Source organism: Macrotis lagotis, chromosome 1 (genome assembly GCF_037893015.1).
Source record: "Macrotis lagotis isolate mMagLag1 chromosome 1, bilby.v1.9.chrom.fasta, whole genome shotgun sequence".
Classification (NCBI taxonomy): Eukaryota; Metazoa; Chordata; class Mammalia; order Peramelemorphia; family Peramelidae; genus Macrotis; species Macrotis lagotis.
The window spans coordinates 900,403,051-900,417,468 of NC_133658.1; the positions used below are offsets into that span (position 1 = coordinate 900,403,051).

At 44.1% G+C, this 14,418-nt stretch overlaps 1 protein-coding gene across 1 annotated transcript; it reads left to right on the forward strand.

The window, feature by feature from the left end:
* Positions 1-8,634: 8,634 nt before the first annotated feature.
* Positions 8,635-13,675, forward strand: SBSN (suprabasin). The gene is made up of 4 exons (XM_074218905.1): positions 8,635-10,014; positions 11,624-11,683; positions 11,855-11,899; positions 13,221-13,675. The coding sequence occupies exons 1-4, from the start codon at positions 8,671-8,673 to the stop codon at positions 13,242-13,244; spliced, it is 1,473 nt and encodes a 490-aa protein (XP_074075006.1). The 5' UTR covers positions 8,635-8,670; the 3' UTR covers positions 13,245-13,675.
* Positions 13,676-14,418: the final 743 nt, after the last annotated feature.

Here is a 14,418-nt window from a genome sequence, read left to right on the forward strand (position 1 = left end):
GAATGGTGGATATGATCCAAGGTTGAGGACTGGCTAGGTTCATGTTGGAATTTGATAAGGGTGGGGGGGTGAGGAATTAAAGAGAGTAGGGCAGTTCACCAAGGGATCAGAATGAAGAAGAGAGTGGAGATGGGGGGGGGGTGTCAAAGGATTTGATGTCATTGTATACATGAAGACTAGGGTTTGGTAAGAGAAGGCAGAGGAAGAGTATATTATGATCAGATAAATCTTGAACAGAGAGAGTACATTTATGGGTGATTGTAAAACCTAGGGTATGGCCATCTTTGTGGGTAGCTGACATAGCGTAAAGGAATAGCTAATTGGAGGATAGTAGACTGAGGAACTGAGTGGTTAGGGTGTTTGAGGAAGAGTCAATATTATGCTGAAGTCCCCTGGTATGGGAGCCAGAAATGAGAAGGTGAGTAAAATTATAAATAGGTATTGAACTCATTAAGGAAGGAAGGGAAATGATCTGAGGGTCTATAGACAATAGGATCTGGAATGAATGGTAGATATGAAAAACAAGAACTCAAAGGAAGAGAGTTCCTGAGTGATAGAGGAAAGGGAAGAAAGTGTTAATGGGGAGCAGAGAGTACTCCACCTCTCCTTCCTTGAACAGAGAGCATAGGAGAATGAGGGAAAATGTATATCTTTTTGTTTGTGATGTCTCCTGTGCACCCCAAATACGTGAGATTATTTCCCCTAACCTTTCATCTACCATTCCTTCAAAATCCTATAGATCCTCAAATCACTTCCCTTCTTCAATGAGTTTATAATTATACTTACATTTATTTATAATATTATATATAATTACATTATAATAAAATTATATTTATAATTATAAAATATAAATACAATATTCATAAATTATAATATATTAAATATTTTTACATAATATATTTTATAATATAATTATAATTCACCTACTTATAATTTTACTCGCCTTCTCAATTCTGGCTCCCATACCAGGGAACTTCAGCATAATATTGACTCTTTCTCTTTTTTGTTTTTTGTTTTTGCTAGGCAATGGGGTTAAGTGACTTGCCCAAGGCCACACAGCTAGGTAATTATTAGTGTCTGAGGTCAAATCTGAACTCAGGTCCGCCTGACTCCAGGGCCAGTGCTCTGTCCACTGCACCACCTAGCTGCCCCCATAATATTGACGCTTCCTCAAACACCCTGACCACTCAGTTCCTCAATCTACTATCCTCCCATTAGCTACTCCTTCACATGCCACTCATAGGCATTCTCTCTGATTGTCCTGACCTGGAAGGCTCTTCCTCCCACACTCTACCTTTTCCCCCATTCTTCTCTTAAGAAGAAAACAGATGACAGAATTGTGAATTGGTTCAGTCATTCTGGAGAATAATTTGGACCTATGTCCAAAGGGTAATCAAACTATGAATACCCTTTGATATAGCAATAACCATCTAGGTCTATATTCCAAAGAGATCACATAAAAGGGAAAATGACCCAAATGTACAAAATATTTATAGTAGCTCTTTTTGTGATGGCAAAGAATTGGAAATTGAGATGTCCATCAGTTGGGAAGTAACTGAATAAGTTGAGGTGTTGTGGTGGAATATTATTGTTCTGTAAGACTTCATGAGGGGGCGGCTAGGTGGCACAGTGGATAAAGCACTGGCCCTGGAGTCAGAAGTACCTGGGTTCAAATCAGGTCTTAGACACTTAATAATTACCTAGCTGTGTGGCCTTGGGCAAGCCACTTAACCCCATTTGCCTTGTCAAAATCTAAAAAAAAAAAAGACTTCATGAGCAGGAAGATTACAATGATCCAAGACAATTCCAAAAGACTTATGATAGAAAATGCCATCCACAACCAGAGAAAACTGATGATGTCTGAATGCAGATTAAAGTATACATTTTCCTTTTTTTTAAAATTTTGATGTTTTTCCCCTCTTATTTCTTCTTTCACATCATGATTAATATGGAAGCCATTGACCGTTTACGTCAAGTTGAAGTCAATCAATCCCTAGTTGGAGTTCCAATTTAAGAAGAGGTTTTAAATGCCATTAGACTCCTTTCAAGTGGCAGAGCACCTGGTGTTAATTTTATTCCAGCTGAGATCTACAAGGTGGGGGGGGGGGGGTTCCATTGCTCATCCAAAAACTGACTGAAATTTTCCAGGTTATATGGCATGAAGAGGCTATCCCCCCCAAGAATTCAAGGATGCCTCCATTCTCAATCTCTATAAAGGTAAAGGGAATAGATTGTCCCGTGATAATCACAGGGGTATTTCTCTTTTAGTCATTGCTGGTAAGATTCTTGCCAGAGTCCTTCTCAATAGGCTGATCTTTCACCTGGAAAATGGTCACCTCCCTGAGAGCTGATGTAGTTTCAGAAAGGATAGAGGAATAGTCAATATGGTATTTGCTGCCTGCAACTCCAGGAAAAATACCAGAAATGGGTCAGAGGCCTGTATACAACATTTGTAGATCTGACCAAGGCCTTTGATACTGTCAGTTGTGAGAGTTTATGGAAAATTATGTCAAAATTTGGTGGCTCAAAGAAGTTTATCAGTATAGTACATCAGTTCCATAATGGCATTCATGCCCAGGTTCTGGATAGTGGATGATGTTCTCACACTTTCTTAGTCACCAATGAAGTGAAAAACATTTTAACATGATATTTTCAGCCATATTATTAAATGCCTTCACTAAGGATGAACATGGTCTCAAGGTCAGCTACCACACTGATAGTAAATTCTTCAATTTGTAAAGGCCATAAACGAAGATCGTAAAAGATCCTGTTTAGTGCAGGATCTTCTGTTTGCAGATGAATGTGCCCTCAATGCAGCCTCTGGAGCTGAGATGCAGCAGGGTATAGCTCAATTCTCTTCTGCTTGTGCTAATTGTGGTCTAAGAATTAACACCAAGAAAACCCAGGTGCTCCATTAGCCATCCCCACACCATCCATATATGGAACCATTGATTACAGTAAATGGAGAAGTTTTGAGGACTGTGGACAAGTTCACTGACCTTGGCAGTGTTTTTCCCAAGAAAGTACAACATTGACAATGAGGTTGACACTCATATTGCAGAGCTAGCTCAGTATTTTGGAGGCTCCAAAAGAAAGTATGGGAGAGAAGAGGTATTAGACTGACTACCAAACTGAAGGTCTACAGAGCTGGGTGCAGACCTCACTACTATATGCCTGTGAAACCTGGCCAGTCTACCAGCACCATGTCAGGAAACTGAATCACTTCCATTTAAATTGTCTTGGGAAGATTCTGAAGATCACCTGGCAGGAGAAGATACCAGACACTAACATTTCTACAAAGAGTGCAAGGGCTGGACACATTGTTAGAATGCCAGACATGGCATGGAGAACTCACACAGTCCAAGTGCTCACAAAGGGGTCAGAAGAAATGATACTGAGACACTTTGAAGGCCTCATTGAAGAACTATAGAATTGACTGTACAGCTTGGGAGATACTGGCATAGGATCACCCAGCATACTGTGCTCTCATCAGTGAGGGTGCTGCACCTGATGAGGAAGGCAGAATTGAAGCAGCTCAAAGGAAATGTGACATCTATAAGTTTAGAGTATTCACCCAGGTGTTCATATAGACTATTTGTGCCTGAGCATTCCAAGCTCATATTGATCTGATCAGCCACAATAGGACACACTGTAATTTTTCACAAACAAATGATGTCATTTTGGTGTTCATTAATAATGAAGTACAAGAACTGAATGTAGAAATATGTTTTACATGATTGCACATGTATTACCTATATCAGATTGCCATCTTGGAGAGAAGGGAGTAGAGGCAGGAAGGGAGAAAATCTTTTTAAAAAATGAATATTGAAAATTGTCTTTACATGTAATTGGAAAAACAAAATTTCATTAAATTTAAAAAGATAAAATAGAATTTAAGAACAAGACATAACAGAACTGCTCCCAGGTTTCTATGACCCTGATGGTAATAGGGAATCAGAGAGAACACAAGTATCCTCGCCTCATATTTTAATGTCAGCAGTTTATCCTTGTTTGGTCCTTGGTCTTTGTTCATTCATATTTGCCTTTTTATATTTCTCTTCTCTCCTGTATATGGACTTCAAAGATTTTCCTCAGCTCTGGTCTTTTCATCAGGAATAGTTGGAAGAGGGGTAGCTAAATGACGTGGTTAGAGTACCAGCCCTGGAGTCAGGAAGGACCTGAATTCAAATCTGATCTCAGATACTTACTAATTGTATGACTGTGGGCAAGTGATTTAATCCCATTGCCTCATAAACAAAAAAGAAATGCTTGGAAGTTGCCAATTTCAGTGAAAGATCCATTTTTTGCCTGTATGTAGCTTATACTCAGTCTTGGTGGGTAAATTATTCTGTGTTATAAGCCCACATCCTTTGCCTTCTGGTATATCAAAGTTCTCGGGGGCAGCTAGGTGGCACAATGGATAGAGCACTGGCCCTGGAGTCAGGAGGACTTGAGTGAACAAATCCAGCTTCAGACACTTAATAATTACCTGGCTATATGACCTTGGGCAATTCACTTAACTCAATTGCTTTAATAAATTAAAAAAAATCAAAGTTCTCCCATCTTTCAAAGCACTGACTGCTAAATCTCATGTGATCCTGACTGACTCCTAGGACTTGAATTCTTTCTGGCTGTTTACAATTTTTTTTTTTTTGTTTTAGAAACTCTGTTGCTTCTAGTTTTCATTTTGGGGTTTCTTTTTGGAGGTGACTGTGACTAGTGAATGCTTTCTATTTGTACTTGGACCTTTGGTTCTAAGAGATCTAGACAGTTTTCCTGAAACAGGATGGCTAGGTTTTTGTGGGGTTTTTCCCCCATAACATTCAGATGGTCCAATGATTATAATTTTTTCCCTTGATCTAAAAGATATCTTTATTTTTCTCATATTTTTCAGCTTTTTTGACTTTGTTTAAATTTTTTAAATCTCATTGGCTTCTATTTAGTCCATTCTAATTTTTAGACAGTTTTTTGCTTGGATATATTTTTACCTTTTGTGTAAAGATGCTAATTCACTTTCTAATTCTTTCTTCCATGCTCACATTTGTTTTTCAATTTCTCCACCTCAAGTGCCCTCATTTCTTCTCTTTGTGAGTTGGCAAAGAATGAGAATCTTGAATAGATGCCTATATAAAACCATTTTTAGCTCTTTAAAAACTCTTGCTTCATTTCAAATGGAAATTCTAGTTGGATTTGTGGCCAAGTTGTGTGTTTTTCTCTTAGGTATTGCTTGTCGTCTCTTCCATATTTGTGTCTCGAGCATCCCTGCCACTGTGATAGCTTGTTATGATGGGATTTTTGTTTATTTGACTGTTTCCCCATTCTTCCAGTCTATTTCCTGACTTTGGATCTGATGTTGGGGCTGGGTTTTGTGTCCTTTTGCAGGGAGAATCTGGGCTGGTTCTGTTACTGCTCTCTTGGGGAACTGAGTTTTGTGTTATTCCAGAATCTTCCAGACTGATTGGGAACCTCTAGCCTTTCAGTGCTCTCAAATGGATCTGATCCAGGGCAAAGTCTGACTATTAAGTCTGAGCTCCACAAATTCCAGATCTGGGTTTAGGTTTGTATAACTAGTAGATGTTGCTGGACTCTGTCCCCACCAGCCAGTTGGAAAACTCTTTTGGTTCAGAGTGCCAGTATTGTAGGCCCCACTTTGGTCTAGGAGGGAGATGCTGGAACCCTCCCCCCTCCCCAAGCCCCCCCTGCTCCTGAGATATAAGTCATGCCATTGTTGCTGCAGGTTGATTCTGAATGTCTTCCCTTCCTTGGACCATAGCCCAGGACCTTCTTATTCAGACATGTAATGCCCTCTCTTCTCCAGCCCCACCTGTCTAGTCTTCTAACAGCCAGGAGATGTGACTTGGAAGTAGACAGTAAGGGACAAAGTTACTGGTTGGCATCTATCCCCATTGAGGTCCCTGGTATGGGTCTAAAGGTATCAGTCTGGGACCTCCTCTTGCCCTGATGCAATTTTTCTCCAAGGTAAATAATGCTCTACAAAGGGAATGCTCCTAATTGCTCCCTCCATCCCTGGTGTCCACAGTCCTCCCTGTCTGTCTTCCAATGTTGATCTGGGATGGACATGCAACTTACTGTGACTTTTTTTTTAATTTTCCTCATCAGGGTTTTGTCTGTTGTTGCATTTTGGTCTGTTTGGAGTTTCGTGGCAGGGAACCAAGCTATATGACTTGTTCCTCCTTGGCCATCTTAGTCCTTTTTATCTCTTTTGAAAGTCAACTTTAGGCTTTTTTATTTCTGGAAGAAATTAAGATCATAGGATTTAGAGCTGGAAGAAGTCTTGAAGATCATGTAGTCTCACATGGTTTTTAAAACACGTGAAAACTGAGACTAAAAGTACCTACAGGACGTTCACCTAGGAAGTGAGTGGGAGGAGAGGGGATTCACACCTGGGTCAGTGGGAGTCTTAATTCTCCATCCTCACATTTCTTCAGGCTCTTCAGCCTCATTTACCTCATCCCTTTTTTTTTTTTTTAGGTTTTTGCAAGGCAATAGGGTTAAGTGGCTTGCCCAAGGCCACACAGCTAGGTAATTCTTAAGTGTCTAAAACTGGATTTGAACCCAGGTACTCCTGACTCCAAGGCTGGTACTTTATCCACTATGCCACCTAGCTGCCCCAATCTCATCCTTTCTTGAGTCCTTAGATTAAACTTGTTTGAAGATATTGTTTCTCTTCTTTGAATTCTCCCCTTCTCCCCATCCTATCCTTACACATATGTTAAATATGGATCGAGGTGAATGGAAGAACAGAAATTAATAGAAGCAGGAGAGACAGAGAGAGAATGAATCAGACAAAGGCATAGTGATAGAAAAATAGGGAGATTGAGAGAGGTATGGAAAGATGAGGGTAAATGGAACAGGTCAGTGAGAGACAAATGATGGTGCTAGAGAGAGGAGAAAAAGGACGTGCTCAAAGGAACATCTCCCTTTTATTTCTGGGAGGTCCCCAAGGAACTGATTTCTCCTCTCTCCTCTTCCCTTTATCCTTCTTACTCTTTGTGGTCTCTTTAGCTAGAGGTCATAAAAGGCAGCATAGGCAGCCCAACCCCCTTTCAGCCATCACTCGGGTACAGAAAAGCCACACCTGTAGCTCTCTCCTCCCATGAGACTGGCCTTAAGATTCCAGGGTGATGAAATTAGGGAAATGTCTCCTTGATAAAATTGACATGAGTGAAACCAATGCATCATCAAAAGGAGAAATTGGGAGTGATGGACTACCTAGGTTCTAGGAGGAGAGTGGGGTCCTTCAGGAAGGGCTAGGGTACATACAGGCTGCTTGGATACTGGGAGGGAAGGGGGTTGTGTTGCTCTTGTTTGGACACGTGAACAATAAACACAGCTGCCCACCCCCACACACATAGCTGCCTCACCTCCTCTTGCCCACACCCAGTACCTCCCTTACCCCTTGACTCACATCCCTGGCCTCCCCAGCAAGAATGAAATACCCCCTTCCTTTGTCTCCAGTCCTGAATCTTGCCTTCAATCTTGCCTGGGTTTAGTCCTTAACTAAGATGTCTAGATGGGGCAGATGAGCCAGATTGAGTTTGTGTTCCCCTGAATTCTTGGGAAGGTTCTAGAGAAGGCCCTGAGGTGAGGAGAGCAGGAAGTTTGGATGCCCTGGCCCCCAGCCCAATTCTGCCTCTGACATCCTCCTGCTACCCCAGGTTTCTAGCCCCTCCCCATGAGCATCCCAACCGGATTTTCAGGAGACACTGCGTCTGCTCTCGGGTTGATCAAAATCAGCTCTTCTGCCCTTGCCCTAGGGTTGGGAGGCAGGATGCCTAGGTTCTGGCAAGAGAATAGCATTCATATTCTACTGTGTGAACCCCATCTCCCACCCCTCCCCATTAGACCTTGCACCTGGGAGCCTCTGTCTCACTTCCCATTGCCTTGGTAAGACCGAGGTTGGCATTTATCCTGGCTTCTTCTGAATCTTCTCCTATATCTCTTAAGTCTCTTCCCAGACTCTGAAGAACCCTTACTCCACCCCCTGCCTCTACTAATAATTGCATCTCTTTAGGTTCTGCCACTACTTGAGAACTGAATGGTTCGATTCTGATAGAGAAGCAGGGGTTGGGGGTAAGGGGGGGGTCTGGAATATCTAGTGCCTAGTGGATCAGGAAACTTATGATTGGGAGGGGGACATGATGCCTAAGTCTTGGGAGGGACAGGGAAGGAGGATGACTTTGACACAGGTAATGGGAAGGGTGGGGGCTAAAAGACCAAAAATCTGGGTCCTAGGGAGGAGGCCTAAGTGCAAAAGGGAGTGAGGTGCCTGGACTCTAGGAGGGGAGGGGGACTGAAAGTGGGAGAAAGAATCAAGAACCAACAGGCACGACAGGATGCCTGGATTGTGGGAGGGAATGAGAAGAGGTGGAGGTTGGAAGGTCAGACATTTGGGTCCAGGGGTGGAGGGACCCTTGCTGGGTCAGAATCTTGGATACCTGAGACCTCTTGCATTGTGACTCACCCCTCCCCCTCCTCCTGCCCATTGCTCAACTTGAAATCTCCCTGGGAAACACCACCCTTCGATGGGGACCGGCCACTGTCTCATGAGCTGGTTGAGTCACGGGGGAGTGGAATGGGAGGAGATGGGAGGATAAATAGCAGCCCAGCCTCATTAGCTCCTCTCTGCTATCCCAGCATCCTACCAACATGCATCCAGCCACTTTAGTCTACACTTGCTCCTTCTTGCTGCTATTGGGAGCCTTGCCTGGTTGGACAGCTGAAAAAGACCCCCTTGGGAAGGTCATTGAGGGCATCAACCATGGGCTGAGCAATGCTGAAAGGGAGGTGGGCAAGGCCCTGGATGGCATCAATCATGGGATCACACAAGCTGGCAGAGAAGTAGAGAAAGTGTTCAACGGTCTTAGCAGCATTGGGAGAGAGGCTAGCAAGGAGGTAGACAAAGGTGTCCAAGGGATCAACCACAGTCTGGACCAACTGGCCCATGGAACTGGTCATGCAGGGAAGGAGACAGACAAAGTGATCCAAGGCGTCAACCAAGGGATCAACCACGCCGGGAAGGAAGCAGACAAGGGCATCCAAGATGTGAATCATGCTGTCGGGCAGGCCGGGAAGGAGGTAGAGAAGTTTGACCAAGGGGTCAACTATGCTGCTGGGCAGTACGGGAAGGAGGTGGACAGATTTGACCAAGGGATCAACTATGCTGCTGGGCAGTACGGGAAGGAGGTGGACAGATTTGACCAAGGGATCAACTATGCTGCTGGGCAGTATGGGAAGGAGGTGGACAGATCTGGCCAAGGGGTCAATCATGCTGTCGGACAGGCTGGGAAGGAGGTGGACAAGTTTAACCAAGGGGTCAATCATGCTGTTGGACAGGCTGGGAAGGAGGCCAACTATGCTTCTGGGCAGACAGGGAAGGAGGTGGACAGATTTGGCCAAGGAGTTAACCATGCTATTGATCAGGTTGGGAAGGAGGTAGACAAGTTTGGCCAAGGGATCAACCATGCTGCTGGGCAGGCTGGGAAAGAAGTGGACAAGTTTAACCAAGGGATTAACCATGCTGCTGGTCAGGCTGGGAAAGAAGTGGACAAGTTTAACCAAGGGGTCAACCATGCTGCTGGGCAGGCCGGGAAGGAGATAGAGAAGGTTAACCAAGGGGTCAACCACGCTGCTGGTCAGGCTGGGAAAGAAGTGGACAAGTTTAACCAAGGGGTCAACCATGCTGCTGGGCAGGCCGGGAAGGAGATAGAGAAGGTTAACCAAGGGGTCAACCACGCTGCTGGTCAGGCTGGGAAAGAAGTGGACAAGTTTAACCAAGGGATCAACCATGCTGCTGGGCAGGCCGGGAAGGAGATAGAGAAGGTTAACCAAGGGGTCAACAATGCTCCTGGGCAAACTGGGAAGGAAGTGGAAAAGTTTAACCAAGGGGTCAACAATGCTGCTGGGCAAGCTGGGAAGGAACTGGAGAAGGTCAAGGAGGATGTCCACCATGGGGTCAACCAAGCCGGCAAGGAGGCCAACCAGCTGCTGAATGTAGGTGAACAAGGGTGGGGAAAATTGGGGATCTGGGGCAGCTGAGGGAAGGAGAAGTTAAACATGGTACAGGTTGGGAGAATCAGCATAGCTTCTTCTGATAATGGAAGAAAGGCCAGGGGATTACCCTTCTATTACCTCCCATCCTCACAGCTTCCTATGGGTTGTACAACCAGGTGGGTTCCCATTTTCCTCTCTCCAGTCCATTTAATTCAACAACCATTGATTGAATGCAAACTATATACAAAAAACTGGTGCTAGATACAAAGGCTTTAAAATTTTTATTACACCTGCCCTCAAGGTGCTTACATTCTACCAGTAAGAATACCAGATAGACTGTGATGGGGTCAAAGAAAAAACTGAGACAGTGCTCTAAGAAGCCCAGCTGGGGGAGTGATCAGGTTGTCAAGTCAGGCAGCCCCCACCCTGAAGATTGCCCCCCATCTGCAAAAGATGTATTGATTATTTTCCCTTTTGCCCCTTTCCCAGTTCTTTGCCTAGTGACAGAAGCTGTTCTGAATTTGGGGCTAGATATTGGAGCAAGAAGGTGGGGGAGATGTGACCCTGCCTTCAGGGAGCTGTTGGTCTTGTTAGTAAGTCAGCAAAGGCTAATGGGTGTGCCAGAAAACACATGTGAGACATCACACAATTACACATGATAGTATTCTACTAAATGATTTCTGTTCAATGTCCTGGGGAATTGAGAAGAGAAGAAAGCTCAGAGCTGAAGGGCTCAATTGGGAATCTTCCTAGGGAAAGGGAGGGAGAATGATGGCTGGTACCAAAGAAAAGCAGAAATGCTTACAAAGGTATGAGTTAATGGAGGACAAGGGTTAGGGAAATTCAGCGTGGGAAGTGAACAGCTGGGAGAAGGCTGAGGGAAAAATGCCTGCATTTCTCATCCTCTTGGTTCTCTGGTTGTTGACAGTCATTGGGATTAACAAGGTGGTGACAGCATCTTGGGGCGAGGACCTGGCTTCTACTAGCAGGCAGTAGGCCAGGAGTGGAGGTGTGGATAGGGCAGGGCTCTGGGTGAGAGCATTGTCTCAGATTTTAGGATTAAGAAAGAGAGACCAGGTTGGGATTAGGAGAGATTTGGAGTTGGTTTGTGAGGTTTGGCAGCAGTGGAGTTGTCCAGGGTGTCTGGGAATAGGACTGGGGGAGATGGAGACGTCTCAGGGTGGGATCTGGTGTCTGGCCACTGTCTTCATTCTCCCTTTAAAAAAAAAAGAATGAAGTATTGTATTATATAGGTATGCCTGAAATAGAAATTTATTGTTTTATATTGATACTCTATTATGTTCGCCTGTGAACATGCCAATTTTTTAAATTTTGTATTTGTTTAAAATAAATTTAAAAATTAACTACAAGGTGGGAAATTTGGGAGAACATTAAATAACAGGAGAGAGACTGGGAATCTTAATTCTGAGAGGAACCTATTTCCTACCCTCTCCAGGAATACCAGCCTCACTTGGTACAACTGTACCATGAAAGGCCATCTCATTTTGTCTGCTCCAGCTTCCCCTAAAGGGAGAGGGGGTGTTCTAGGAAAGATTGGGGGTTCCAAGGAGGCTAAGGGACCCTAACACTGTCTGGGTTTTACCCTCAGGGAGCTCATCACGGAGGAGCTGGAGGCAACGAGGTAGGAGTCACACCCTTGAACTCTGGGGTAAGTCCTTCCTCACAAAAGCTTCAGTTCTGAGAGGGAAGGGCAGTGGAGGCAGGAGGAGGGGAAAAGGACACTGAGTCCTGAGGAGGAAATGGGGGGTTAAGAGATCAGGCAGCAGAGAGTGAATGAGGATGACAGATGGGGTTAACCCTTGCTTTCTTCAACTCCCAGGCCTCGGTCAACACACCCTTCATCAACTTGCCAGCTCTATGGAGAGTAAGTATCATCACTATCCCGTGACTCTTCTGGGAATGACCTTTGGGCAGAGGGATTCCCGGCCTCCCCTCCTTCCCCCTTCACCAAGGAACAGCTCCTATTCTCATCTTTCGGCTTTCAATCTGGGAATTACCTCATAGTTTCCTAAGAGATAAGAGTTGGGAGACAAAGCTTGGCCTCCACACCCATCCCTGAGCCATAGAAAGAACAATGGAGACAGACAGGGCCATCTGCCAGGGCACTTTCCCAGTTTTCCTGGAATCTCCTTCCTTCACTCCTAGACCTAGTATCCATGTCCCTTTGGCATCCAGAGAGAATTTCAATCAATTTATCAATTATTAAGTTCCTACCTTATGCCAGATACAGAGGATAGAAATACAAAAGTTAGGCAGTCCCTGTCCCTAACCCTATAGATCTTACATTCTCTTAAATTTTTCTCTGCCATCTTTGATTCATATCTGTTCCCGCCCCCCCATCACTGCTAAGCACTGGAGGGGGTTCTGCTCTTTCCTAGGTAGAGATGATTACCTCTGTCCCTTTCTCCCTCAGCTCCCAAAGTGATATTTTGACTCTACACTTGAGCAAAGGGTCCCCTCTCCTCTGTCTGCTTCCTGAGAGAGGGTGAGGGGAGGACAGGCCATGCAATGCAAAGGGGTCCAACAAATCCTTCCCTTTCCACCAGACTATTCTTCCTCCTATTCCCACCAAGGATACAGGAGGCTTCCCTCCTTCCTCAACTGCTCAGCTCCTAATGACTGAACTAGGAGGAATGGCTCTTCATCTCTGTAACCCCAACAGATGAAGAAGACCTAAGTTCAAATCTGACCTCAGATACTCACTAGTTTGTTTGACCCTGGGCAAGTCATTTAACCTCAGTTTCTTCATCTATAAAATGAAGATAATAATAGTACTACCCATCTAGGTCTATTGTGAAGATCAGATGAGATAGTGATGATAAAGTGCTTAGCACAGTGCTAATGTATAGTAAACATTAGCTACTGTTTTTATTATCATTATTATTCATGAAAACATAATAATCTATTCTATCCTAGTGCATTTTGGCTTCTGACCTCAACACTCAACAGTTTCCCCTTTGTCTCAAAAGCCCCATTCTTGTTCTGCTTTGTCTTCCAGTTTCTCAACACCCCCTGATTCTCCAGGGCCCCCCATAAGGGGTGCCAGGTCAGAGTGGTGAGGTCTTGGGGGGGGGGTCTCTATTTCTCTACCATTTGCTCCACCCCCCCACCCCGAGCCTTTCCAAGTCTCTCTGTGCCTCCTGCAGATCCAGGTCTTACAAATGTTCTCTTCTTTTTCTTCCCAGAGCATCGTCAACATTAACCCATGAACTGACACATTGGCTTTGCCCAGCTGTGCTGAGCAGGTTCCACAGAATGGATTTCTGAGTGCTTCTGGAGAACTTGGGGTGGGGGGAGGGTGCTGTGTGGGCAGGGAACCACTTCCAGGACTCAAGAAGTGGAGGCAGGGGATTGTTAGGAAACCCAACAAACTGGTACCCACTCCCCCTTTTTTGTCTTTTAACATTTTTTCTTTTTTTTTTATTATGAACTTAAATGCAAGCTTCTCTACATACCAGGATGTGTACTTACCTGGGTCAAGCTTGTAAAGGAGGTATAGGGAATATCTGGTAAATAACTGCATTATTCTATTTAAATATTCCCAGAGTAGTAATGGCTAGTGAAAAAATGTACATGTAACACCTTTATGACACTAAAAAAAATGTTATGGACTCAATAAAGTTTTCTTTATGATAATTAACTCAGCTGTTGGAAAATGAATTGATTTCCTTTCATATTTCATAAAGGTTTTACTGAAAGCTACAGGTTTACAGAGACTTATAATAGGAAACTATCACTCTCAGGTACAACTTGGCTTTTTAAAGTATGTTCAGCTGTTTTCAGTTGTCTGACTCTTCATGTTCCCATTTAGGGATTTCTTGGCAAAGATACTGGCGAGGCAAACAGGGTTTAGTAATTTGTCCAGGGTCATATAGCTAGGAAATCAGGTCTTCCTGACTCCAGGACCAGTATCCTAACTGCAGCAGTGTCACCCTGGCCCATTTTAGAGTATCTATATCAGGGTAGCTAGGTGGTACAGTGGATAGAGCACTAGCCCTGGAATCAAGAGGACCTGAGTTCAAATCCAGCCTCAGAACCTGGACACTTATTAGCTGTGTGACCTTGGACAAGTCACTATACCCTGATTGTCTCGAATTCAAGGCAATCTCTAGTCATCTTAATCCATATCTGACCACTGGACCCAGATGACCAGAAAAGAAAGTGAGGGTGACTAAGGTGACCTAGCATAGCCCCCCTCATTCAAATTCAGTTCCTATGCATGCCATGGCATCACCTCCCTGATGTCATGGTCTTCTTCGAAGATGAAGGACAAACAACCACATCTATTATATTTATCATTATAACACCAATACTGTCTTGCTTCTGGGTCTCCTGTTCAACTTCTTTCTGTTTTCTTCTGAGTATTTTAAAAATGTTTCCTTG